The 24,501-nt window shown below is 36.0% G+C and overlaps 6 protein-coding genes across 12 annotated transcripts; 3 read left to right on the top strand and 3 right to left on the bottom strand.

The window, feature by feature from the left end:
* Positions 1-223: 223 nt before the first annotated feature.
* On the bottom strand, positions 224-3,363 carry LOC132794674 (amino acid transporter heavy chain SLC3A2-like). Of its 4 annotated transcripts, none has more exons than XM_060805061.1 (4): positions 2,467-2,556; positions 1,793-1,863; positions 1,552-1,733; positions 224-1,484 (listed from the first exon to the last, which is right to left on the bottom strand). In XM_060805061.1, the coding sequence occupies exons 2-4, from the start codon at positions 1,808-1,810 to the stop codon at positions 287-289; spliced, it is 1,398 nt and encodes a 465-aa protein (XP_060661044.1). In that variant the 5' UTR covers positions 1,811-1,863; positions 2,467-2,556; the 3' UTR covers positions 224-286. The 4 variants fall into 4 exon arrangements, with proteins under 4 accessions (XP_060661044.1, XP_060661043.1, XP_060661041.1 ...); XM_060805060.1 differs by lacking the exon at positions 1,793-1,863 and adding an exon at positions 3,297-3,361 and having other exon boundaries at positions 225-1,484; positions 2,467-2,836; XM_060805058.1 differs by lacking the exon at positions 1,793-1,863 and adding an exon at positions 3,323-3,339 and having other exon boundaries at positions 225-1,484; positions 2,467-2,836.
* A 229-nt stretch (positions 3,364-3,592) lies between these two features.
* Positions 3,593-6,719, top strand: LOC132794658 (coiled-coil domain-containing protein 40). The gene is made up of 6 exons (XM_060805057.1): positions 3,593-4,489; positions 4,575-4,717; positions 4,776-5,335; positions 5,391-5,535; positions 5,604-5,812; positions 5,875-6,719. The coding sequence occupies exons 1-6, from the start codon at positions 3,675-3,677 to the stop codon at positions 6,676-6,678; spliced, it is 2,676 nt and encodes an 891-aa protein (XP_060661040.1). The 5' UTR covers positions 3,593-3,674; the 3' UTR covers positions 6,679-6,719.
* Positions 6,720-7,777: 1,058 nt separating this feature from the next.
* On the bottom strand, positions 7,778-11,275 carry LOC132798118 (mitogen-activated protein kinase ERK-A). 4 transcript variants are annotated; one of them, XM_060809844.1, is made up of 8 exons: positions 11,000-11,275; positions 10,702-10,879; positions 10,063-10,189; positions 9,883-9,993; positions 9,644-9,778; positions 9,287-9,571; positions 9,024-9,212; positions 7,778-8,935 (listed from the first exon to the last, which is right to left on the bottom strand). In XM_060809844.1, the coding sequence occupies exons 2-8, from the start codon at positions 10,854-10,856 to the stop codon at positions 8,810-8,812; spliced, it is 1,128 nt and encodes a 375-aa protein (XP_060665827.1). In that variant the 5' UTR covers positions 10,857-10,879; positions 11,000-11,275; the 3' UTR covers positions 7,778-8,809. The 4 variants fall into 4 exon arrangements, with proteins under 4 accessions (XP_060665827.1, XP_060665824.1, XP_060665825.1 ...); XM_060809841.1 differs by having other exon boundaries at positions 11,012-11,275; XM_060809842.1 differs by having other exon boundaries at positions 11,043-11,275.
* A 319-nt stretch (positions 11,276-11,594) lies between these two features.
* LOC132783500 (repressor of RNA polymerase III transcription MAF1 homolog) lies at positions 11,595-14,811 on the top strand. Its single transcript, XM_060788701.1, has 4 exons — positions 11,595-12,868; positions 13,790-14,036; positions 14,105-14,382; positions 14,452-14,811. Exons 1-4 carry the CDS (start codon positions 12,768-12,770, stop codon positions 14,504-14,506), a joined length of 681 nt encoding a protein of 226 aa, XP_060644684.1. The 5' UTR covers positions 11,595-12,767; the 3' UTR covers positions 14,507-14,811.
* Positions 14,812-15,290: 479 nt separating this feature from the next.
* On the bottom strand, positions 15,291-16,297 carry LOC132783501 (uncharacterized). Its single transcript, XM_060788702.1, has 2 exons — positions 15,781-16,297; positions 15,291-15,726 (listed from the first exon to the last, which is right to left on the bottom strand). Exons 1-2 carry the CDS (start codon positions 16,192-16,194, stop codon positions 15,583-15,585), a joined length of 558 nt encoding a protein of 185 aa, XP_060644685.1. The 5' UTR covers positions 16,195-16,297; the 3' UTR covers positions 15,291-15,582.
* Positions 16,298-16,550: 253 nt separating this feature from the next.
* LOC132783497 (transcriptional regulator ATRX homolog) lies at positions 16,551-23,881 on the top strand. Its single transcript, XM_060788697.1, has 21 exons — positions 16,551-16,669; positions 16,739-17,829; positions 17,887-18,049; positions 18,171-18,962; positions 19,024-19,193; positions 19,251-19,435; positions 19,493-19,630; positions 19,698-19,873; positions 19,945-20,025; positions 20,090-20,182; positions 20,243-20,293; positions 20,367-20,584; positions 20,646-20,740; positions 20,800-21,107; positions 21,172-21,293; positions 21,356-21,561; positions 21,633-21,660; positions 21,720-21,771; positions 21,835-23,237; positions 23,311-23,418; positions 23,482-23,881. The coding sequence occupies exons 2-20, from the start codon at positions 16,745-16,747 to the stop codon at positions 23,399-23,401; spliced, it is 5,457 nt and encodes a 1,818-aa protein (XP_060644680.1). The 5' UTR covers positions 16,551-16,669; positions 16,739-16,744; the 3' UTR covers positions 23,402-23,418; positions 23,482-23,881.
* Positions 23,882-24,501: the final 620 nt, after the last annotated feature.

The following is a 24,501-nucleotide window of genomic DNA, read 5'->3' as shown; positions in this document are numbered from 1 at the left end:
AATCTATATAGAAATTTGTTTTTAATTTAATTGAACTTTGATTTTCTAGAGCCGTTGTTCTCTCTGGGGATATCCATAAAAATTCCTTATCGGGATCGTTAGGCGCAACCTATGAAACCAGACGAGCTTTCTCTATAAGAAAAAAATATGATAACCCTTGGAAAGAATGTTTTTCCATTTACCAAACACCCCGTAATAAAATTCCATCAACGTTTTTACTGTAATTATTATTGCTAAAATCAATAACAATATTCATAATATATAGAATATATATTTGAAACAGTGCTTACTTATCTAGTTTTACAACAATTGTGTCAAATGAATCAATCTTGATTTTTTCAAAATAGATCTTTTCACTGCTTGCACTGAGCATTCGATTACCACTGTAAAAGTTGGAAGTCAAGTCTAATACCGCTTTCGAGTCGCCGAAATTCGTGACTGAAACAAATGAGAATTTGCGCGGATAATTGCGAACTATAACTAATATTTTGGCGTTGCTATTTGCTAGTATTTGAGTGTTGGACTTGTTTTTATTCGCCTTGCACACAAAGTTCTTGTAGATCGATGGGGATCGATGTCGCAACGCAATCATATTCTTAACCGTAACAAGACCATGGGATGCCTTAAAGTCCATTTGATCGATCAGATTATGCAGCTCTTGCGTCCAATCATCTAGGAACTGTTCTGTTTGATTCGATTCGTTATTATTTGTCTGAGCAATGGCAATCTGATTCGAGTGCATAATGTTCGGAGTGCCGGGTAACGTCAACTGCATTAACGTGGCTGCATATATCTTGCGTGGATTGTTGTCCACATCGAGATCATGCTCCCCAATCGACCAGTGTATCCAGGTGCTATCATCACCAGCTGGCATCTCAGCCAGTATGCTCTCGATGCGTTGCTTCATCTTTTGCGTATCACTTTCCACATCCACGACAACATCCACCAAATCAACGTGCTCGAGCAGAGCTGTCAGATTGGTTTTAGCCGTGTGCTTCATCAGAGATTCCTCTACCATGAGCACTCGATCTGGACCTACAATGCTTTTCCATGCATCCAAACAGTTGGAGAGCTTCGTGAGCTTTTCTATCGATACCAAGCCCTTCAAGTAGAAACCATTTACCCCCTGATGTATCCAATGATTGAGTGCTGCTCCAACAGTTTCTATCAGCTCATGCTGATCACTTTTTGCAATTATCTGCTGCAAAGGCAAATCTAACAGCAACGACATATTGCGAGCATTGAGTTCATGAGCGAATATCTTTAGATCCATTAAATGACCCAACTCAGGTCGCATATCTCTGAGTGAGGAGGATTCGCCGGTGGGAAAAATGGAGTTAAGACGCACGCCTGAAATACCTAAATTTGCAAAATACTCAATGCCATTTATTAGGCCTCGGATATCACCAATGCCATCATTATTAGTATCTTTAAAGGATGTGGGATTGATCTCATAAAAGACGCCTCCTTGGTACCATTCAGTTCTGCGAAAGATATGAGAAAAAAAACATTTGAAAAGTGTACGTTCGAGCAACATTAATTGTTACTTACTTTGGGTTACAATATTTTGGCAAACTGGCGATTTGAGCCACGACAATGGAGCACATGGCTAAGACGCCGGAGATAAATACGAAAAATGTGCATTTCCTGATCAACGGCCAATTCCATGAGACAAAACTGGGTGTTTCCTTGGATTTGCGACGATTACCCTTTAAACAATGCGTGCTTGATTCCTAATTGAAGCGAAGGTATTAATGAAAATGTGTAGAAAGCATTTTAATAACAATTTTACATTCGCTCTCATTTCCATTTTGAACCCTACATCCAAAAGAGAGGTACCCCTTAGGGAGGGATCCAATTGACCTACAATGTGACATATACGTTAACAAAATTTAATGCCTCGGCACATCAAATGCAACTGAAAAGTGTAGCTCATTTAAAGACCCTAGCAGAGGGAGGTTAGTTAATTTTATTAAACGTATGTCTGACCGTCTATCAAATAATCCTCTTACTTTAAAGCTATTGTAACTTACACTTATCCGTATAATTTATATACGAAGAAAATGGCATTGGATTTTTACTATGAATAGCTGCCTCAGCAGCAAACGTTTTTGAAAATCTTGCATTTTTAGATATGGTATTTCATCAGAACTTAGCAACTGTGCACTTGACACTCTCTAACACGTTCTTACAATATTTTGTTTATATTAGCACTTGTTTACAATTTCAATCTTCACTCTGCCAGGGTATTTAAGCATCGGCATGCCGAAAGCTAGCTTTTCATGCTTGTTTTTTTTATTTATTTACTCTCATTGAGATTACGTTAAAAGTCAGCTAACATTGGAAACATGAGGCCGAATCAACGAATTTTCACCGTAAATTGCGCTTTTTGTTTTGCGGAGCCGCTAAAGTGAAAGCAGCCAAGCCAAAGTTAGATATTAAGGGGAGTACAATTGCATTTCTTACCTGATTTATTGTCATATTATTGTTCTGTAAATGATGATAGTTGACTTTGTTAAACAGATTTGTCGACGTATCCATGGCATCCATTGCAATACCGGTACTACTTCCAGATGAGCTCGTTTCCGCTTTACAGTCGGTATTGCTAATATTCGATGAGGTAATATCGCTGGCCGCAATGTTGGGGCTCAGGGGGTGTGACAGCAAACCGGTGCCCAGAGTATTATTGCTGGAGAGCAAAGGGCATATCGAGGCTTCTTCATCGGGTAAAAATGTCGACACCGAGGGGGATTCAAGCAGGGTTTGGGGCAGCTCAACTTCCAGAAAACTTGGCTCTGTAGAGATACCCAAGCTGTCCATGGCTCAAAATGTTAACCTTTAATAAAGTAATTAAAGCAAATAAAGATTAATTGAGTAAATTAACAAATTGCGAGACAACGGCCTCGCGAGACCTTGACAGTCCTTGAAGCTGAACAAAACAAAAATTACGGCAAAGTAGAGATCTCAAAGCATTTTCATCATGAATATTGCGACAAGGGCAGCTCATTGACGCTCGAATTCAATAACACACAACACAATTATTAAAGATATGTACGCACATGTAGCTAAAGATATATACATACAATACAATACGTATACAATTAGCAGCTATACTCGTATATGCATGAAAATGTGTGTACATATAATATTAGAATAGCAATAGATAGAGACACATATGAGAAGCTTTTGAGGATATTAACAGCATAATCCGTGAAAATTGCACTGGTACAACACAAAATGGAGGTAAATGCAGCATAAATGAGCTATTAGAATTAAATTCAAATTACTTAAACTACCAAAATGTTCGTTATATAAAACTTGCTCGCTACAAAAATTCAATATGTGATGTCTGCTTGAGGCGCTCAACTTTTGAAATGCGCATGCGCTGATCGGCTTCAGCATGCTAAGTATCGATATAATTACGACTACGAACGATTAACCAATTAGCCAGCTCTAATCGATAAGAGCAAAAAACGACTCGATTGATGATATTTTGATTGCAATTCGAAAAATTGCTGTTTACCAATCATAATGTTTCTTAGAAACAATATTCGTTTTACTTGGCAACCAAACAGGCGCTTGATGTTTATAACGAATAAACATAAAAAACAGAATCAGCAACCCGAAAACTTGTATAAATATATTTTTTGTGAACTCAATTTCTCTTCGCAATAATGGAGGACACCGAAGACCAAGATTCCTGCGACTTTGCTAACATATCGGATGCAGATCCACAACCGGCCTTGGAGCCGGAGGAAATGAGCATTTTGCCGCCCAATCATCCGCTTTTGCGGAAGTTCCAACAATCGCTCAAGGAGCATCTGCTTCGGACCAAGTATAAGCTGGAAAATGAGATAACGGACATCAAATATCAAGTGAAACAGAAGGAAGATCGCCGCGAAGCTCAAGGATTGGCCCTTTATGATATGCAAAATAAAATAACCTATCAGGAGCAACAAATCAAGGAGATCTCAACGCAAATTGACGAGCACATTGAGAAACGACAAGAAGAGGAAGCTGCAGTGGAAATCATTAAAAAGGAATACGAAGAAAAGGTGAAATTGACGCGCACGCAAAAATCATTGTATCAGACACGCATGATGGAGCTGGAAGATCTACAAAGTCTGGGCAGCAACATCAAACAATGGGCTTACGATGTCGAGGACGAGGTGAAGAATGCCAAGCGCATTGTTAGCCGCGATGCACAGTTGCAGAAGCAGCTGTCCGAGGAGAAACGCAAGTCCGATATACTCTTCTATCGACTCGATATGGAAGTGAAGAAAAAGGAGGCCGAACTCGAATCAATTATCGAAGATGGAGCAGCCATCCGAGAGGTGGTGAACGTTCTCAATATGAGCATTGCGGATGCCAATACCGATCTGGAGGCGCTGCAGAATGAACACAAGCGTCTGGTGCAAGCTTGGAGTGAGGTGATCATTGCGATTCAGCAGCGTGATAAGATTCTATTCCAAGTCCAGGATAATATAAGGTAAGCTAATACATTTTTGACAGAACAAATTGAGCAATTATCATTGGGCTTCAATGCATTTTGTAATTTATCATTTCTAATGCAGAAAACAAAAAGAAGCCATCAAACTAAGTTTAAATGGTGTGGAGGCTGTAAAAAAACAAATAGCACGTGAAATGCAATTAAACAAGAAACTAGAATCGTTCAAGCAGCGAATGGTGGATGACATGAACACTCTTAGTCGTGACTGTAAGTTTTTCTTGCTCTCAATTATCACTAGACGTAAGCTAAACATGCCTTATTTTAGGTCAACGCGAAGCAGAAAATTTGACGGGCTTGCAAAACAAACTCGACGAATTTCCCGACTTCTTAGCGCGAACTGAAGCCGATTTGCAAGAAGCCACACGTGAAGGTCACAAATTGATGTCTGAAATCCGTCGCCTTGATTTCGTGCTGGACAAAAATCATCAGAAGAAATTTAAAACCGAAGAAGCTATACTCAAACTGGCTCAAGAACAACTTATTACCGATAAAGCCAGTGGTTATCGCTTGAAGCTATTGAACAAAGCGCAGGAGCAACGTCGAAGTGTCGATTTGTCGCTGTCGAAAGTTCAAAATCAATTGTCGCTAGCCATGCTGGATGTGGAGCAGTTAAGAGGAGTACTTTACAAGTCTCGAAATGAAAATGATGTTGTCAAAGAGAATCTGAATAAGGCTGAACAAAAATCCGATTGCCTGGAAGACGAACTGAAGCGAATGCAAACTAAGATTGATATCAAAATGCAGCGATTCGAGAAGTTAAATAGCCAAATCGAAGAGATCCAAAGTGCCTTTGGGGATGAGACTGGCAATCCAACTGAATTAAAGGTAAGATTTGCGGTAAATAGAGATATTTATATATTAAATTACCATATTTAAACAGATCAAACAAATTGAGAAATCCATTCACATTGGAGAACATCAGATTAGGGAGCATCAACAATTTTGGATAATGCTGCAGAATCATTACGTCAACTTGACGCATAAGCGAAGTGATCAGTTGCATGAGATTCAGGTGACCCGCAAACGTAAGTAGGATACGAAATTCCCGTATGATATAGATATTTGAATACTAATGCATTCACATATTTTGCAGAATTGTCAATCATAAAGCAAAAATCATTGAAAGTTGAGCAAGAGTTGGAGATATCAGAAAGCAAAACCAGAGATCTAAAGCTAGATATACAAAAATTCACCTCCAAATTGGAGCTGCTCAACGAGAAAATTTACAATAAACGCAAAAATCATGACACCGAAGAAAGCGAGTACGAACATGAACAAGCTGAGCTTAGCCAAAGACTCAAGGTTAGTAGTCCAAATTATTTTAATTTGAACGAACAGGAAAATCCTATAATTTCGAATTTCAGGACACTGAAGCAGGCACATTGAAATTGGAAAAGGATATAAATGATTTGCAAAATGAAATAGAGCTCAACAAAGACTTGGTGCTCGACAGCCATCGAGAAGCATTGTCTTGGGAAACAAAACACAAGTTAATTGAGGAAACTATCAATTGGTCCAAGTCGGAGTCATCGTTAAATGGTGAAATAGGCGCCATGAAAATCGAAATACACAGAATGAATATACGTCACAGTCAATTGAAGCGTGCTCAAGAGAAATTAGTTCAAGATTTAGAACATTGTGTAATGCATCGGGAGCAAATATTTGTGAATGCTTCGGTCAAGGAGCATATCGATGCCAAAAAGAAAAGGTTTAAGAATTCATCGCAGGCGCAAGTAAAACTTGAAGAAGTACGCAATAAAACCAAGGCGATTCTAAATGAAATCGCATTCTTAGCGGATAACCGTATCGTCGATTCTGTCAGCAATATAGAAAAAATGATCTACATTTTGCGAAAGATTCAAGCGGATCTCACGGAAGTCACATCCAAAGATACCAGAATCCAAGCGCAAATTGAAGATGCCATACTAATGAAACACGCTAATCTCGAGCAGATCATTCGCAAACAGAATCGGGCCAAGGCATTCCGTAAGCTCAGCACTTCCAAGGGACAGCTCAAGATTGTGAGATCAGAAAGTGTTATTCAGCAACAATTGGAGAATCAACTTGAGATGAATGATACGCTGATGGAAATTATTCAAACACTTACAAATGATTATCCCGAAAAAAAAACATTCTTCTCAAAAATTGTTCATTTTTTGAAAGAGTAAATGTGTTTAAAGCGTAAATAAATTTCTTTTGCAACAGTTCACCAGTTGGCTTTATCAATTGAGCCAAATAATGTAAAATATTTATGGTATGGATTTCGGGTACATGTATCGTGTTTGTGGGCTTTATAATAGTACATGAAGTGGTGCACCTGGACAAACATTGAAAGAGCTGCATGTCTGAAGTAGTTCAACCTGCTTATAGTCTAGGTAAATAATGCATTTTAGAACTTGAATTGGCCACTTAACTGAACGGCAAAATATTTATTAATCTCTTCCACCATATTCACATCGGAAGAGAAATCTTCGTATGAAGTGTTTCCCTTGGACAATCAACAAATGCTATTAATGATAGTTTAAAAGTTGACCTCTCATCCATATATTTCCCAGAAATTAAAATTGTAAGCAAAGATTTTTGTAGTTTTTCGTAAATTATTACATTTTTAATGATCCAAGATTTTCAACATAGTTTAAGGATTTATTAACAACGCGAAGATTCAAAAAAATAATGTTTACTTATGTTCAAAGTGCATTTCAATTAAGATATAATTGTATTTAAAATACATATATACCTACAGACACATACACACGCATACAATGGAATGTAATGAGTATAGTATATGCTAAAATTGGATTTAATCTTCCTACTACAATAAATTTAATTGAAAGTACACTTCACACATGAATTCCATTGCAGAATTAAAGAATCTATGAAATGTGCAACTCCATCAAGTGTACACCAAGATATACAAACATACAGACACATAATAATAATTATAATAATAATCAGGAACGAGACGAGTCAATATTTTGTTGTTAATAAATGAAACTTGATACACATCATCATTTTCTTGGTATATCTATAGCTATTATCTAACTATCATTTGATTAGTAGATCGGTACAAACATGAATATCAACAAGAGATTGATCAAAATCGGAGCATTATTATATTGAAAAGATGCGATAGAAATTATAATTTCAGCATCCCAAAAGATACAATCTGTTCTTTTCATTTTCGTTTTTTTGTTTGTTTAATTAGTTATTAGATGAGCAAGAAGATATTTTTGCTGTTTTCAAATGAGATTTGCAATACATAGATACTTTGTTTTCTTTTTTGTTTTGTTTTTTTTTTTTGCAGAGATCTGAGTACTAAAAAAAACATTCTGGCTTATTAATACATCAATCAATGCGTTAGAGTGTAGTTTCAAAAAATTTAGTCTATAGACAAATTCGTTTTGGATTATTTTGCTATTATTTGAAATCGACAATTGAAATACGAGTTAATAATATTTTGATTTGCTTGTTAAAATACGGAACAAATAAACACACAAATATACAATATGCATAAATTGATTAAACTCTTCAATATTCTTAGAGTAATAATGAACTGAGATGTAATTGTTAATGTAAAATGGTAATTATGTAAATACACATACATTTATATATATATATATATAAAGAACTCTCGATTGACATATATAATTATGTAATATGTCAAAGAAGACAATAGGCAAACAGACAGACAAACAGACAGATACATATATATGTATGTGTGTAACATTCGTTTTGGTACTGACTAATTGTTATCTTACGTTTACGATGTAAATTTGTATACTGTTGAACATATTAAATGACATTTGTTTATACAGTACATGATTAAAAAGTGTGTGTGTTAATTGGAGAATGACAAACTTATCAACGTGTGTAGGTAAAACATGTTATTCATCTTATAATATAATGAGATATCGTAAATGCATTAGGTACATGCCGTTTTTTCGCATGAATACACATATGATGTATAAATATATAATATATTGTATAAGTAAACACATGTATTTATATGAAGTTTAATAGGATTAACCCACTATGTGTAAGAGAAATAATTTTTGTTTATACACAGACAAATGATATATACGAGTTAGTATTTAGTTCTGTTATTTTGATGTTGGTTTTTATGTCTTTGCTATACTTAATTCAAATAAGAAAATATAACACCGAACAAGCTAACGTAGCAAATGTGAAACATTCAAAATACGCGACAAACAAAACAAAACCGAAAAACGACATAACGGAAATCAAAATAAAACCAATTTGTTTAAAATGTAAGTTATTTTATTTTGTAAGTTTTTGTTTTTAAAGCGCCTGTTCTGGTTGTCGTTCTTTAAATTTCAACGTTGCTTCAAAAATTAATGACTTCAATGCATCTCGGGATATATCATCATTTTCCATGTTGATACGAAACGGTACTTCGGCAACGGGCTAAAGGTAATTGTTTACATTAAATAATTAGTGGTGTATCTAAATATATTTATATCTATGTATTGTATAATTTAGATTTTAAAATTACCTCATCGCCGGGATCATAATACTGTTCCAAGTATGGATGTGCCAAAGCTTCCTCGACTGGAATTCGTTTGTGCGGATTAAACGTCAACATTTTCCCAAGCAAGTCTAATGCCAAAGCGTCTGCATTTGGGAATAACCTTGACCATGGCACATTTGGTTTGAATGGCAATGATTCTAAATAATTTCTTGCCTGCAAGTCGTACGTAATATTCCAAAATTATTATAAGGGGAATAACTTTAGTTTATGTAAACGGCTGCACTTGCCTTTTCATTAATAATACATTCCAAATCCTCCTGTGATGGTGAGCCTAGTACACCAAGAATGTGGTTCAGCTGATCCAAGTAATGTTTGCCGGGAAATATGGGTCGATTGCTCAACATTTCAGCCAAAATGCAGCCAACTGACCAAATATCAATCGATTTAGTATAACCTTTTGAATTAAGCATAATCTCTGGTGCCCTGTACCATCGAGTAGCAACGTATTCAGTTAAAAACCCAGTGTGATCGTGCTCCGGATCGGCAATACGTGCCAAACCAAAGTCGCAAATCTGTAAGCGAAAAAATCAGGTTAACAATAAAATTAAAAAAATAATTAGCACTCTATCAAAAATGATACAAACTTTTAAATCGCACGTCTTATTGAGTAATAGATTGCTCGGTTTAAGGTCGCGATGTAAAACGTTTGCCGAATGGATGTACTTTAGACCACGCAATATCTGATACAGAAAGTAACAGATATGATCATTACTCAGCCTCTGCAAGCAAAGAGAGCAAATATATTTTAGATAAGATTAGATGCACTCACCATATCAAGATGATTACTCATTAACTGCAAATATGTATAAAGATTTGTATTTACCTGCGTTTTCAATAGTTTATACAAATCAGTCTCCATTAAGCATTGTACAATATATACATCCCTCATTTGTTCTATGCTATCTACTCGCAAGATGTCTCGAATATCAATAATCTGTAATAAATATGTGTTGCGATATAAAAACTATACATTTTCAGTCTAAATTATACAAATAGTATTTACGTTTTCGTGTTTGAATCTTGTTAGAATGGTTATTTCCCGCAAAGTTCGTTGACAATACGTTTGATGCTCGAATGGGGAAATCTTTTTTATAGCAACTCTTTGGTTCGTCAACGTATCATCGGCAGATCTGCAAATAAAAGATTCAAATAAGAATGTATTTTATATATAAACCGGTGGCTATCTTGTCATGCAATTGATAATAAAAATTTATAAAGGGCATAGGAACAGGACAGAAAATCTTATCATGTTGATTCATTTTCTTGATTACGTTCATAATAAGAAATGAATGAATGAAGATAAAATAGTAATTAGTGGTAGACATCAACAAATATTTAGAACAAAATAAAAATAATTTCAATAAAATCAAACCAAAAATAAGTTGCCGCCGTGAATATTTTATTAAAAAAAAACTATTTCAAGATAATTATTTATTATTTCTAAGGACTATCAGCAAATGTTTTGAAAACACTTTTTCATCAGCGCTTAAACAAAAATTTAATGAGTAAAGTATTTAAACAAATACTGTTTTAATATATATATTTATATGATATAAAGAGTAAGTAAAGGAACTATGATGAATCACAGTGTATGCTGGTTGTGTTCCAACAAGATTTAGGACAAAACAGAAGATATACTTACACCACCATGCCATATGCGCCTTCACCAATGTATGTTAGTTTCCTATAACGTGGGCCAACTTCGAATATCTGGCCCCTGATTACTTCGGCATTAGGATTTGGGGCAGCCAAAGCGGCAGCTCCCTCAGCACTTACTCCAGCATTTCCCTCCGCCATTTTATGTACAGCAACTTTTTAAACTGAAAATATAACAAAATAATATCCATATTTTCATAAGATCGCTAATGCTCTAATGTGGCGAAAATTAAAAAAAAATATATGAAAAAAAAAACAAAATATCAAATTTGTGTAACAGTTACTTGAGAATTTACATGAACTTATAATAATGGAAAATGTATATACTACTTAAGAGGGACAACACCCGTCGTGGTCTTTTATTAAAACGGTTTGTCTACTTTGACGAACACCAGTTGCGACTTGCAAGTGGAAATGAATTTAACACGATATTACACATGTATTGACACTGGTCGCTTTTAATGTGATAAGCTCAAGAAGAATCGCAAATTTTCGTATTTAATATTCATCTACACAGTGCGATTCATTTATATGTACATATGTATTAGAGATGCACAATAGATGGTTTAGCGCAGCATTGTTGCTTTTTGGCCTAATATCGATATGCGAGTATTGCCCAGGTCTATAAGCAATAAACGATAGATAGTATAGATGCGATAACCTCAAAATTTGCACCAAAATAAAAAAAGTTTTTTATATTTAATAAAAATAATAATTTTATATTTTTTTTGTATTTATTTTAACATATTTTGTTACAAATTTACAAGACATATAATTTCTACCATAGTTATCGAATAAACCATCGAAAGAAAATATATCGCATACCAATACCATCACCCATTGAAAATTAATTTATCGATGCTTAGAGCCTTGGTGCATCACTAGTAAAAAAAATTGAGTAAAGTGAGCAAGTGTGTTTTTCCGTACAGAAAATCTTCAATATTAAAAGTGATTCATATTTTATTTACTTATCACTTAATCAGCCCAAAGAGAAAGCGCGTTGTGTGAAAACCAATTGGCGATAATAATTAATCAAAAAGCAATCAAGTAATCAATACATAAGTGAAACTACAAAACGTACAAAAGCAAAATTATCTAATATATAAATATGTCTCGTTCAATGGATTCTGAACATTTATTTGATTACTAAGTGTTGCATTGTTGTTATTTCCGGATATACAACGATACAAAAAGATTAGTGGAGTGGAGCAGAACATCGAAAACGAAAGAAAAACAAAATCGACGCGCTATACGCAGAATATTTGACGCCATTTTATATTTCTGCGTATATTCCTTAATACGAAGGTCACACTTCACACATCTATACATAAACGCACACCCATTCAACCGTTTATTCGTGTGTATACACACACACACAAGGCCAACAAAAACAACTACATACAAACGCATAATTTAAGTGTGTGGGTGCGTATAAGTAATCCAGATACAAAGTTATACAACAAAAAGATATATTTGTGAAAACAAAGAATTCTGACTGCAGCCAGTGCTCGTTGTTGCAGTTCAAACACTCAAAAAAGCAAAAGAACCCAAGAGATCAATTTAAATTGTGCCAGCAATTGTGTTAAAGTGTAATGTTAGTAAAACAGTGCAGACTCCAGCATATTTACAACATCATCGAGAAGAGAGTCGCTGTCAAGAAGAGAATCGCTGTTCATCCGAGTACCATGTTTAGAAATTTCAAAGTCGTCCACACTATTCCTTTCTGGGCCATATATGGAGCAAGAGCTGTCCAAACGAGAAACATTTTAGCGACGCCGCAAATATTGATAAACAGCTGTTGTTGCGCTTAAGCTGCTGCCTTTTGTTTCGCTATTGTTCGTTTTTGTCGATCAAAATTTGCTTAAATCTTTGTGAAGCATAAGCATATAGAAAATTTACTCGATCGTTTATAATACATATAACGAAAACGACGTCGTGTTCTCAAACGTTCGCCTGCAATTCACAATATCTCATCGCGAAAAATATATACATATATATTGCCTATAAGTGAGATCCTGAATCCCGGAAGCAGAGAACAAGTGGAATTACAAGATGAAGTTACTCGAGAGCTCGCGCTTCGAGGCCATCAACAATGCGATTTCTATTCAAACTGGTGGCGTCACAATTTTCGGACGCATCGAAAGCTACTCATGGTAAGGAAAATATACAAACCTTATATAATCACAATTTCTTATCAGACTAGTGAATTTTTAGATGATCTGATTATAATTATACGGAAACAATAACATGTAGTATATTAAGAGTAGGTTTGGGTTCTTTGTATTTTTAAAAAGCTTGTTAAAAGCTCAATTCCGAACTGATCACAATATTTAATAATATTTTAATTTGGTTGTGCCAAACCTTAATTATATAATCATAAATTCTTATCAGATTCATAAACTTTTTGAGACTTGAATGGAAATTTTATAGATTATTCATTGATTAATTGTGTTTATAATAACTTAGCAACCCAACTTTTTATTTATGTAAATTATTCATGTATTCACTGCATTTAGAAAAGCTTATTAAAAGCTCGAATCCATTCCAAAGTAAATATTGATTAACTTTCGCATTATTTTGTTCCTTATTTGTACTGTATATTATTTTACTCTCAATCTTGTAGTGTTTTATTAAGTTAATTTCTTTATATAATATGGAAATTCCATTTAAGCAGAAATGCTCTAATTGCCTGCGTAATATTAATTCTTACATACTTATCACACATTTACATTTTTTATAATAATATATTGACCATCTCACATCCGTAAACTAAACTTTATTTTTATAGGCAAATAATAGTAACTCTTTTGCTTATAAGTACAACGATATAGCAATTCTTGATATTGATTAAATTTATAAGAAGATGGCCTTCATCTGATTTAGTGGGGCTTGGCCCTGAACACAATATGAAATGTAATAGTTTAAATATATTTTTAATGCGTTGACATTTTTTAAAATTACCTAACACGTTTTGTTTTTACTTTGCTACATAAAACCTATTATGATTGATTAGATTGTTCTACGTAAATACAATTTATATAATGTTTTTTTTTTTTGTATTTCAACAATTTTAGCAAAATGGTAGCTGCCGAGAAAGTCTTGTACAAGCGATTCACGGCCGAGACCCATGGCCATGATTTGCAGGCGTTATCGCCGCCTCAAACGCTATCGGACATTTCGCCGAACTTTCATCGCAACAACAGCCAGTCTGGTGATGAAGGCGTCATTCTGTGTGACACGATCTCACGCAAAACTCTTTTCTACTTGATTGCCACACTGAATGCGTCTTTCGAGCCTGACTATGATTTCTCAGATGCAAAGGTGAGTTAAAAAGTCCAATATCTTTGATTCTTTAAAACTTACTAATTGAATTTTCTTTCATATTGCAGTCGCATGAGTTTAGCAAGGAACCTTCCTTGCCTTGGGTTATGAATTCGGTTCACTCGAACCTGTCTGCTTTGGCTGGCGATCAATATCAGGTTTTGCGCCAGCCATTATGGTCTGCTGTCGACGATGAGGTTAACTTATCGGAATGCGACATATATAGCTATAATCCGGATCTTAGCTCGGATCCATTTGGCGAACCTGGTTGCCTCTGGTCCTTTAATTATTTCTTTTACAATAAGAAGCTAAAACGCATCGTTTTCTTCACCAGCCGAGCCGTAAAGTACGTTGAAAACTCCACATTTAGCAATTTCATTATATTAACAAGTTTATTATTTTTTCCTGCTTTCAGCTCTCTTTATGCTGGCGAAACATCAGACTTTTCAATGGAAGAAGACTTATACTAAATATATGATTGATTGTAGTCTCTTTCGTATTCATATTTCATTATGCTCTTAATTTTTTTTTTTGTAGTCTTACCAATTAGTGGGCAAAGAATAAAGGTAGGCTTCAGTACACACTAAATGCACTATATAAAGTGAAGAATTCAGAACAAAATGTATAACTATTCTCCAATTGCATCACTGGCATGATTTTCAAAGTTTCTGATTTTTTTGAAAAGTCAACATGCAGATATATCTTAACATTTAATCAAGTATTTTATTCAACAAACAAATATTAATGAAAAAATCGTTAAAAGCAAATAAAAAATAAGTTTGTATAAAAGTGTTTTGTTGTTATTTATTCTTCGCTATGTTTTTCACAAGAGTTGTGTTGTTGATGATCATGAATTGTGTCACCTTGAACTGCATAGTATTTAAAAATACGCATCTATATCTTGAACATTACGAAGGCACCGTCGATTTGGCCATGAATCGAAAACATTGAAGACGTCCGACTGGCTGCAATAAAATTGGAAACTAGAATGACTGTCAGAAGGACTTTAGATCCAAGTTGAATTCAAAAGAAAATAAATAAATTAAAATGTGTGCTACCAATAACAATGTGTATTTTTATCATCAAAAGTTATACGTTTCAAAAAGTTTTACAAAATGCTAATAGAAGCGAGATTTGTATTTGTTAAATTGTGTTTAATCCTTCCCAATTTGAAAAAAAGAGAAAGGAATTAAGTTCCTTTCCTTTAACATGGAAGTTAATTTAGCGAACTATACTATAGGTTAATGGTTAATGATTTATTTATGTTTGCACATTTTAAAGTAACCTGTATTATTTTTAATGTCGAGGCGATTAGGGCTTTGAAGAATAGTAAAAGTTGCCAAGACCTCACATGGTAAAGAAATTACAAATTGCAACGAAGATCGTGTGTCTGTTGTTTATTTGTACTTATATTTTCTTAAATAGTAAAGCAATGGTAAATCCTGTCTAAATTTGTAGTTTCTTAGATCTAAATGCATTAATTCTATATGGGATAGTCAAAATTTTAATAAAGGCTTGCTTTTGTCAAAGGAAATGTTTTAAAGTATTATGTTATTGTATTATCTTTTTCTGTAGACGTAGAATTCAATTGCAAAGATTTATTGGCACTTTGAGTAGTAGAGTTCGATATTGTCGCTTTAAGTTTCTGCAAAAGTTCGGGATCCTTTAGTGTGAGTAGGATTGATGCATACTGAAAGTAGATCAAAGAATAAGTAACATACGGAAGCATGGAAACGGAACTTACATCTGTAAAAATGGGAAAGGAGGATTTCTGCATCACAGTGTCGCCGATGATGTTCGATGTCAACAATTTGGCCAAGTTATGAAAATCACGCGTCAACAAACATTTACGTGCCAAATTCAACTTAATATATGTTTCCGATCGCTGGACACCACCGCCATAAACAATATCATTAATTGGCGGCGCACACGATGAGTTTTTGTTTAGCCAAAACTCATCATTAGGATCATTAACAATCTCCAGAGTTCGTGTCAAAGCATGTTTGGGGATACCGAACGGTGGAAATTTAGTAACATTGAATCTTCGCTCTGTGTTCTCTTCGTTTTTAGCTTTTTTTATAGCCGGTGCTTTAAACTTCGCTAGATTAGGTTTTCGCTGCACTTTTTCTTGATTTGCTTTTCTACTTCGTGTGTTCATGGTTATTTATTTATTTTTACTTGTTTCACTTTGCTTGGTACTTTTTAGAGATTCGCTATATGAGCATTACATTATCGATAAGAGCAGCAAACTGTCGCATTGTATTATCGACTACTGCAGTTGAATGTGTCATCCCAAATTATGTTATGTTTTGCGCTTAAACGCATTGTATGTATATTTCATTAAAATGTGTAGCGATGTTTTGTCATATGTTAAAAATGATAATACTCCATCATGTATTAAAGAAAATGTTTTTTGTTATTATTATTTATTTATTACGCGATATTTAAATACTAGATTCATCGGTATTGCTATATGTCAAGCTATCGCTGTACAATTATCGCCCATCCCTATTATCAACAATATCTCGAAATTTGTTTTAGCAGCAAGTGCATTTACTTTTGCATCCAAGACTAAATGAGAGAATCCCCATATTTAGTGATGCATTTGAGTACATTTAAATAACCGGATACACGTATGTACAAGCGGACTTGTGTGTGCGTCAGTATTCATTAATTAAAATCTTTGCTGATTTCGTTTGCAGCAAACAATGAGCATGAGTTGTGAATGGCGCACTTCATTATCAGATGCAGAAATGCCGGATGTGAAAAATACGCCGAATGACGATCTAATGGAACAACAGCTCATAAGTGAAATCAAATTTGAGCCTGAGGAGGTCACAGAGACCACATATTTTGAGGGGCAAGGCTATGAAGAGGAAGTTGTGACCACCGTGGGATGCATCGAGGACGCAATTGGCGAAATGTGTGAGTTGCGGGAGAAGGAGGATGATGATAATGATGAGCACAGTGGAACACAACTTTCGGATGCATTAAATGACCATAACTACACGTCACAGGAGCTTGTACTGAGTCAACCTAGACTGGGTAGTGTTAAAGATTTGCTCTTGAGTCAAATTGTTTCGTCCAGCGACACGGTGCCAACGAATGTCTCTAATTTTGTTGACAACACCATCAACAAGATTAAGATACTACGCCTGGAGAATAGCAAAAGGGAGGCTGATGAATCAGTGTTGGACTTCAATTGCTCTGAACCCTTGGAAGTGGAGCCCGGCGATGAATACTTTGAAAGCCTTTACAAGAATTTTAGTGAGAGTGCAATAGGGTTGAGCAAACGACTTGCGGACACACTGAGCTGTGCCAAAGACATACTGAATCACTGCAATGCGGAAACAGTGCAAACTGAAGAGGAGTTGCAAGTGTTTATTTCGAGTAAAATAAAAGAATTGCAAAAGGTAGCGAATATTAAACAAACAACATCGACTGAAGCAACGCAAACCAACACAAAAAGCTTCTTCAAAAAGCGGCATCGCATCAATCGCAATGCCAAAAGGAATCTTTTGAATTCTGATTCAGACTCTTCACGCTACGATTCGGATAATGCGAGTAGTTCTAATGAAGCTTTTAGATCGTGTTCTGTGGAAACTTCAACGAAACAGGCGGATAAAGAGAGCGTACGATGTCGGAATCTCGAGTACAACGATGGCATTGATCTCTCCAAGTATATTAAGTTGGATATAACCAATAAGAAATTCCGCCAAGCGTCGTGTGACATGAAGGGCGAAGGGGAAGCTACATGTTCTTCTGCTGACGACACAGACAAGGAAATTGAAAGGTTTGTGTTAAATAAAGGCATATTTAAACGAAACTAATAAATTTCTCAATTCATAAGGCTGACCAACTTGAGTGGCTTAAAGAAACGTCACGTGCAGCAGCGACAGGTGAAGCTGAAGGATAAACCGAAGACAAAACCATTGAGTGTTAGGGGTATTGAAGCGCTGGACGAGTCTGAAGATGATATGGAAGCTCTTGACAGTGATCATAGTTGCAAAGAAGTGAGTATGTATGTAGAGTTTTCAATTTTCACTATGCAAAATTGTGACGATCATCGAAGAACAGGTGGGCAGGCATTTAGTATTGATCGGCAAAGCTAATCTTGATTTATATATTTTATAGACCGACGACGAAGCCATCACAGAGAATCAATATTTGTCGCGATTCAATGAGCAGATCAAAAAAGAATTACTGGATGACTCCAACAGCGATTCTGGACTGTCGGATGAAAGCGATTACAATCAATTAAAGGATTCATCATCGTCAGAGAATGAATCCAAATCGGAGGTCGTCGACAAGTTTCTGCAAGTCTTCAAATGCGACGATGATGGTGGCAATACTGAAGATATTGAAGTTAAGCTCGATTTGGATGGCGTTCTAAAGGAATCAGATAGTCATGACGAACAATCATGGCATGACAATATTGTGAAGCCTAAGAGATCGAAAAAGTCGCTGGAGAAACGTTTGGCCGAGGCGGAAAAACGCAATCAAAATGAGGAAATCGTTGTGAGTTCCGAGAGTGAATATTCCGAAGCGGAGCCCGAACCCGTGGAAGTGAACACACGTGTGCTAAAACCAATGCTGCGCATGGATCAACTGGCGAAAGAGACGCGAGCCGCACAGGAGACGGAAACCGAGCGAGTACGTCGATTGGAGCAGAAGCAGAAAACAATGACGAAAGCCTTAAAAAATAACAAGAACACACAAGCAAATGCGTTCATACTCGATTATCTGGAAAAAACAAAAACTTTTGTGCAAGTCGATGAGGATCTTGTCAAGCTATTGAAGCCACATCAAATTGATGGTATTAAGTTCATGTATGATTCATGCTACGGCGGCATTGATCATAGCAAAAAAAATACGGGATCTGGTTGCATTTTGGCCCATTGCATGGGGCTAGGCAAAACTTTGCAGGTAATCAAAATGATTAGTAGAACCTAATTTTCTTATATTAACTATATGGTTCTTCTTGCAGTTAATCGCACTGTTGCACACAGTGATTTCCTACAAGGAACTGAATACATCCAAGGTGCTAGTGCTCTGTCCGAAGAGTACGGTTATGAATTGGGCTGATGAACTTCAACGATGGCTGGGACCACTTAAAAGCAAAACCAAATACAAAGTCTACGTCTTTCCCGATCTATCGTAAGCAATATTAGCAAATACTCTAATTAGATGATTACATATTTTTCTTATCTTTAGTGACATTTCCGATAAACTAAGAGTCTTGGAGGAATGGTCTTTGTCATCGGCCAGCAAAGCAGGCTGTTTGTTGGTTGGCTATGAGGCTTTTCGAACTCTAGTGTTTTACAAGAATCGCGGCAACTTGAGCACTTCCAAATTGGAGAGTATACGGGATAAAGTCAATAAATATCTACTTGAACCGGGTAATAAATATTTGACACATATATAGAGGCAGTCACAACGTAAAAGGCTTCTTTTAGGTGCGGATCTTGTGGTATGCGATGAGGGACACATCATTAAGAACAGCAAGTCGGCTATAAGTTTGGCGGTGTCCAAAATTATTACACCTAAGCGCATTATGCTCACTGGAACGCCAATTCAAAACAATTTAAAAGAATGTGAGTAAATCTTTCAGATTTGGAGTATTTACTATTATATTTATTTATTGATTCAAATTGTTTGTAGATTATAGCATGGTCAACTTTATAAAGCCACTGTATCTTGGCACTGAAAAGGAATTTGCCAATTTATATGCGAATCCCATAAAGAATGGTCAGCACAAGGACTCTAGCAAAAAAGATATTACTGTGATGAAACAACGTTCCTTTGTGCTACATAAGAAGCTCTCGAATTTTGTGCAGGTATTTTAAACTAATGACAAATTGGTTAGATCAGCACCATTAATTTAATAAATTTTATATTTATTTTGCAGCGCAAAGAAGCCGAATTGCTAAAGACTTTTTTGCCACAAAAGTTTGAATATGTTTTGTTTATTCCAATGACTGCAGTTCAGGTTAGTTTATTGACATTAACTCTACAAATATTTGTGTTAATTCTTGATTTGATTTCCTTTTAAGAACACCCTCTATGAGTATATTCTAGAAGCAATTGCAAGTCGTGGCGACAGTCGAGGCAAAAGTCTTATTACAGATTACACCGTGTTGCGAAAGGTAATTTAAGCTTAAGCAGAATAATTATTACAGTATTAAACATATATGTTTGATTGACAGATTTGGACACATCCCAAAGTATTGGAAGATGCTTGGAAAAATGCGAATATGGTGAGTTCAATGGACGTTTTTATTATTTTCCCATCAACAACTCTTGAAATTCTGTTAAAATCTTTTAAAACAGCAAAAGAACAAAAAAGAAACGAAAAGGGCGGGAGTGCCGCACTCAGATGATGATCAACCAGATGATATCTATGACAGCCAAACTGGTACTATATCGGTGACTAATGATTGGTGGCGAAAAGATCTTTCCAAAAAAGATTTGGAGACCATAATGCCCAGCAACAAACTGCGTACAATGTTTACGATATTGCGAATGTGTGAAGAGAAAGGCGAAAAATGGTAAGACAATAAATTCTCAGAGTGGAGGAACTATTGTAGTATATAAATTGATATTTTGCAGCTTAATCTTTTCGGCTTTTGTTGCCGTCTTGAATGTCGTTGAGTATTTCTTTAAGAAAATAACCGAATCCGATCCGGAGATCTTACAACACACGCGTAAGTCTAACCATAAATGAAAGCTCTTCATTGATAATAATACTCGACTTATTTTGCAGATATACCCACGACATTTAAGTCCAGCAATTCGTGGATAAATGGACAGGATTATTACAGGCTGGATGGGAAGACGCCCAAGAACATTAGGCATGAGATGATCAAACGATTCAACAGCGAAGCCAATCGAAGAGCTCGCGTCTTCTTGATCTCGGCTAAGGCTGGCGGTCAGGGCATCAATTTGATTGGAGCCAATCGAGTCATCATATTGGACACTTCATGGAATCCCTCGAACGATCAACAAAACATCTTTCGCATCTTCCGCTTGGGCCAGAAAAAAAATTGCTACATTTATCGTTTGATTGCAATGGTAAAGCGACTTCTTAATATGATTATATTATAAAAAACTAATCAAAAAATCATGTGTAATGCAGGGCACAATGGAGGAGAAGGTGTACACGCGGTCCGTGACGAAGCAGGCGATGAGCTTTCGCGTTGTGGATGAGCAGCAAATCGATAGGCATTATAATATGGCAGAACTCGCTGAGCTTTATACGTAAACAAGGCAATAAATTTGACTTGCAAATTATGTTATTCACCATTTATAATATTTCGCAGTTTAACGAAACCAGTGCAGAGTGAAAGAACGATGCCTGTGCTGCCCAAGGATACGATATTGGCTCATCTGTTGCGTCAGTCGGAGCTGGTCTACAAGTATCATGAACATGACAGTTTATTGGAGAACAAGGTGGAACAGGAGCTGAGCGAGCAGGAGAAAGCCGATGCGTGGCATACTTACGAGCGGGAATTACAAATGAATTTGGGTAACTAATTGAAGCATTATAGGAAATAACAACTAATAACTAATTTGATACTTTCTTTTTAACTTAATTAGCTCAACAAGAGGGATTAACTGCCGACAAGTAAGTTTCATTAAGTTACTACAACTATAATACAGGGTTAATAAATTTGTTAATTTCAGAATGCCCAATGCTATGCCAGCGTCAAAGCTAAATCCATATCCGGGACTTGATGTGAGTTTCTAAATAATATAATTTAAAATATTTTACTCAAAATGTTCGAAAATCTTTTTGCAGATGCAAACGCTATTGAACTACAGCCTCCAATCAGCCTCGTTGATACCACAATATGGCTACAACTTGAATCAAAACTATTTGGATACATTATCGATGTACCAAAAGTATTCGGCATTGCGATTCAATGACATGAATACCGATCTGAGCAGTTATGCGTCACCTTTCGGAGTTTTGCCAAATGCGAATCGCATGCAGCCGAGTGCTCAGCTGATGTCCACAATGCAGAATCTTGCCAATGCCTCCAAACCACATTCAAGAGATTTGGGTTTGCCCCGCACTGGCCAACCTTTAGCACATCCAACGATGCATCATCCATTAACCACAGAGTCGCCATCTCTTGCCAGCTTATCGGCCAATGCCAGTGCCAATAATGTGCTCTCCACTTTGGGACAATACAAACAGTTCCTTGACAATCCGTTGTCCAGTTTGTTAAACTATTCAACGTCTTATTCGGCTTTAGCTCAAGGTGGAGGTCTGCATCCCAATCCCAATGAAATACTTGAAGCTGTAGACAGTTTGAATAAAAGGGATAAGACAACAAAATCACGAACGTCTATGGATCAAAACAAGACTTTAACTGCGCCTGATATTAGAGCAACAATTGCGCCCATCGTAAGCTCAGTGGATCTGACGACAACGACGCCAGTTAATGTGCCTGTCAAGAATCCCGTGACAATGAAGAAGCATCCAGGTCCTCCGACAACATCGGTTGATCTCACCACAACGACAACGTTTGCTGACACGTTGGCAAAGAAAACCACCCAGCAAAGTGACATCGACAAAACCGTAAAATCCACAAAGCCCACAAATGTAAATTTCCCTTTGGGATTTCCCAGTGATGCAGCATCGGCATTGCCCAAGGATTTCTTGAAAAACAACGCTGCCATGCAGATAATTCCCACCACGAGTCCGCCAGGCACCAGCAGTATTACCAAACAACTCAATGAAATTTCGCCAAGCATTTCGCTAACTGCGGTCAATCCACCCACCGAAATTGCCAAATCTCGCCCGCAAGATGTGCAAAAATCCCCAAATATCACAGCGCCCAATATTCTCAAATCGAAAAAGGCACCAAACCCGAATGTATTTTCGCTATCAAAAACTGTGCGAGATAAAAACTTGCCAGCGAACTTCATGCCAACCAAAAAAGCACCAGACAATTACAATTTGATGAGTGGCGATTTGGGCAAGGTTTCCGTAAGCAGCGTTAAACCCGTATCGAGTGTTACTCAAAAAACCGCAACTCCGAATTCGCCAAACATTATTCGACCCGTCGCAACTAATCAGTTGTTAAGCAGCAGTCCGACAACAAATGCGACTCAACAGTTTCGACAACAACCATTGGCCAATGAAGCCAGCAAGAATAGTGGCAATAAACCCATAAAGGATGTGAATTTCCAAAGGTACGTAAAATTGTAGAATACTCATTTGTCATAATTTCATTATAATAATTTAAATCCTGATACTTAATTTCAGTGATAGCAGAAAGAGATTATCAGACAACATGAAGTCGAATGTAAATAGTAAGCGAACAAAGTTACCTAATGACAACAACCCATTTGTCTAGTTTTGAGCAGCAAACAAGTAAGTAACCAATGTTCTATATAATTATTATATTAATTCATTTCTAATGATTTTGTGTTACAGTTATCTCATCTACGCTGGCGCAACTTAAGAAATATCTGTTAACTTCTGCGAATTGCAAGCTCAAGTTTATCAATGTTATATCTAGTGTACAACTGTTTTTGACTACGCGCAATAAACAGTTTCGTATTAAAAAATTTTGTTATAATCTTAATTGATACTAAGAGTGAGAAGTAAAGAAATAAGTGATATTCTATCTGGTATGTAGTCAAATTAATGTGTCACTTTCTATAGGGTGCAATTTCCATGTTACCGAACAAACTGGTTTATCGCACAATTAATAATTAATAATACAAATTAAAATAAGAAGTTATAAATAAAAAATGTATTTGGCAATTTGTAAATATATATTTACAATTCAAGAAACAAAAATCTTCTGTAAACTATGTAAAAAAATTAAAAAATATTCGAATATTTTTATAATACGTTTAGAGTTTCTTAAGGTTATGCATAATTTTGGGGTATAAGTGAGTAAGTGATAATTCCGTACTCGATTAATTAATTTTTGAATAATTGTGGTGGTTTGAAATTTATTATTTAGAAGTTAATGACTGCACACAGTGTAAACATTGAACCGATCCTGCCATTTATTGGTGCTATAGGCTGTCGAAGTCAGTGAAGCTCTATATTTATGCTGTGTTTTCAATTTTAGTAAATGTGCCAATATTTATGTGTTTTGTTTACCTAATTAACTCGGCACGTTGTGTCAAGTTTGCGAGGGATTTTTACACTCACATACACATATAGCCTTACGTACTGTTAAACAGATGCGCGTAAATGTGTGGGGCTGTGTTTGTGTGTGCGTTCATACATAACATCATAATTATTTGCTATTCAAACAGATGATTTCTTATCAGCAGAGGCACGACAAGTCCTCAACTTACGCATGCTTTGCTACAATTGAAAGCTCTAGCGATGCGATATATTTGTTATACCCAAGTGCGCGAGATTATACAGCATCTGCGCAAAGCTCACGCGCATATGTGCGTGTGTAATGTCTATACATCCGCTCCGGGATTGCGC

This window comes from Drosophila nasuta, chromosome 2L (genome assembly GCF_023558535.2).
Source record: "Drosophila nasuta strain 15112-1781.00 chromosome 2L, ASM2355853v1, whole genome shotgun sequence".
NCBI lineage: Eukaryota > Metazoa > Arthropoda > Insecta > Diptera > Drosophilidae > Drosophila > Drosophila nasuta.
Note: the sequence above shows the minus strand (reverse complement) of the source record. Positions and strands in the feature narration are given on the sequence as shown.

Coding starts and splice junctions, on each gene's coding strand:
- LOC132783497 (XM_060788697.1), top strand. CDS start 16,745: ATGAGCATGAGTTGTGAATGGCGCACTTCATTATCAGATGCAGAAATG. Junction 21,562..21,632: donor GGAATTACAAATGAATTTGG/GTAACTAATTGA, acceptor TAACTTAATTAG/CTCAACAAGAGGGATTAACT. Junction 21,661..21,719: donor GAGGGATTAACTGCCGACAA/GTAAGTTTCATT, acceptor TGTTAATTTCAG/AATGCCCAATGCTATGCCAG.
- LOC132783501 (XM_060788702.1), bottom strand. CDS start 16,194: ATGAACACACGAAGTAGAAAAGCAAATCAAGAAAAAGTGCAGCGAAAA. Junction 15,727..15,780: donor CCTTTCCCATTTTTACAGAT/GTAAGTTCCGTT, acceptor ATCTACTTTCAG/TATGCATCAATCCTACTCAC.
- LOC132798118 (XM_060809844.1), bottom strand. CDS start 10,856: ATGGCGGAGGGAAATGCTGGAGTAAGTGCTGAGGGAGCTGCCGCTTTG. Junction 10,190..10,701: donor GGCGCATATGGCATGGTGGT/GTAAGTATATCT, acceptor TTTTATTTGCAG/ATCTGCCGATGATACGTTGA. Junction 9,572..9,643: donor ATAAGACGTGCGATTTAAAA/GTTTGTATCATT, acceptor TTTCGCTTACAG/ATTTGCGACTTTGGTTTGGC.
- LOC132794674 (XM_060805059.1), bottom strand. CDS start 2,820: ATGGACAGCTTGGGTATCTCTACAGAGCCAAGTTTTCTGGAAGTTGAG. Junction 1,734..2,466: donor ATAATATGACAATAAATCAG/GTAAGAAATGCA, acceptor CGCTTCAATTAG/GAATCAAGCACGCATTGTTT. Junction 1,485..1,551: donor CCAAAATATTGTAACCCAAA/GTAAGTAACAAT, acceptor TATCTTTCGCAG/AACTGAATGGTACCAAGGAG.
- LOC132794658 (XM_060805057.1), top strand. CDS start 3,675: ATGGAGGACACCGAAGACCAAGATTCCTGCGACTTTGCTAACATATCG. Junction 4,490..4,574: donor CAAGTCCAGGATAATATAAG/GTAAGCTAATAC, acceptor TTTCTAATGCAG/AAAACAAAAAGAAGCCATCA. Junction 5,536..5,603: donor GATTCAGGTGACCCGCAAAC/GTAAGTAGGATA, acceptor CATATTTTGCAG/AATTGTCAATCATAAAGCAA.
- LOC132783500 (XM_060788701.1), top strand. CDS start 12,768: ATGAAGTTACTCGAGAGCTCGCGCTTCGAGGCCATCAACAATGCGATT. Junction 12,869..13,789: donor CGCATCGAAAGCTACTCATG/GTAAGGAAAATA, acceptor CAACAATTTTAG/CAAAATGGTAGCTGCCGAGA. Junction 14,383..14,451: donor TTCACCAGCCGAGCCGTAAA/GTACGTTGAAAA, acceptor TCCTGCTTTCAG/CTCTCTTTATGCTGGCGAAA.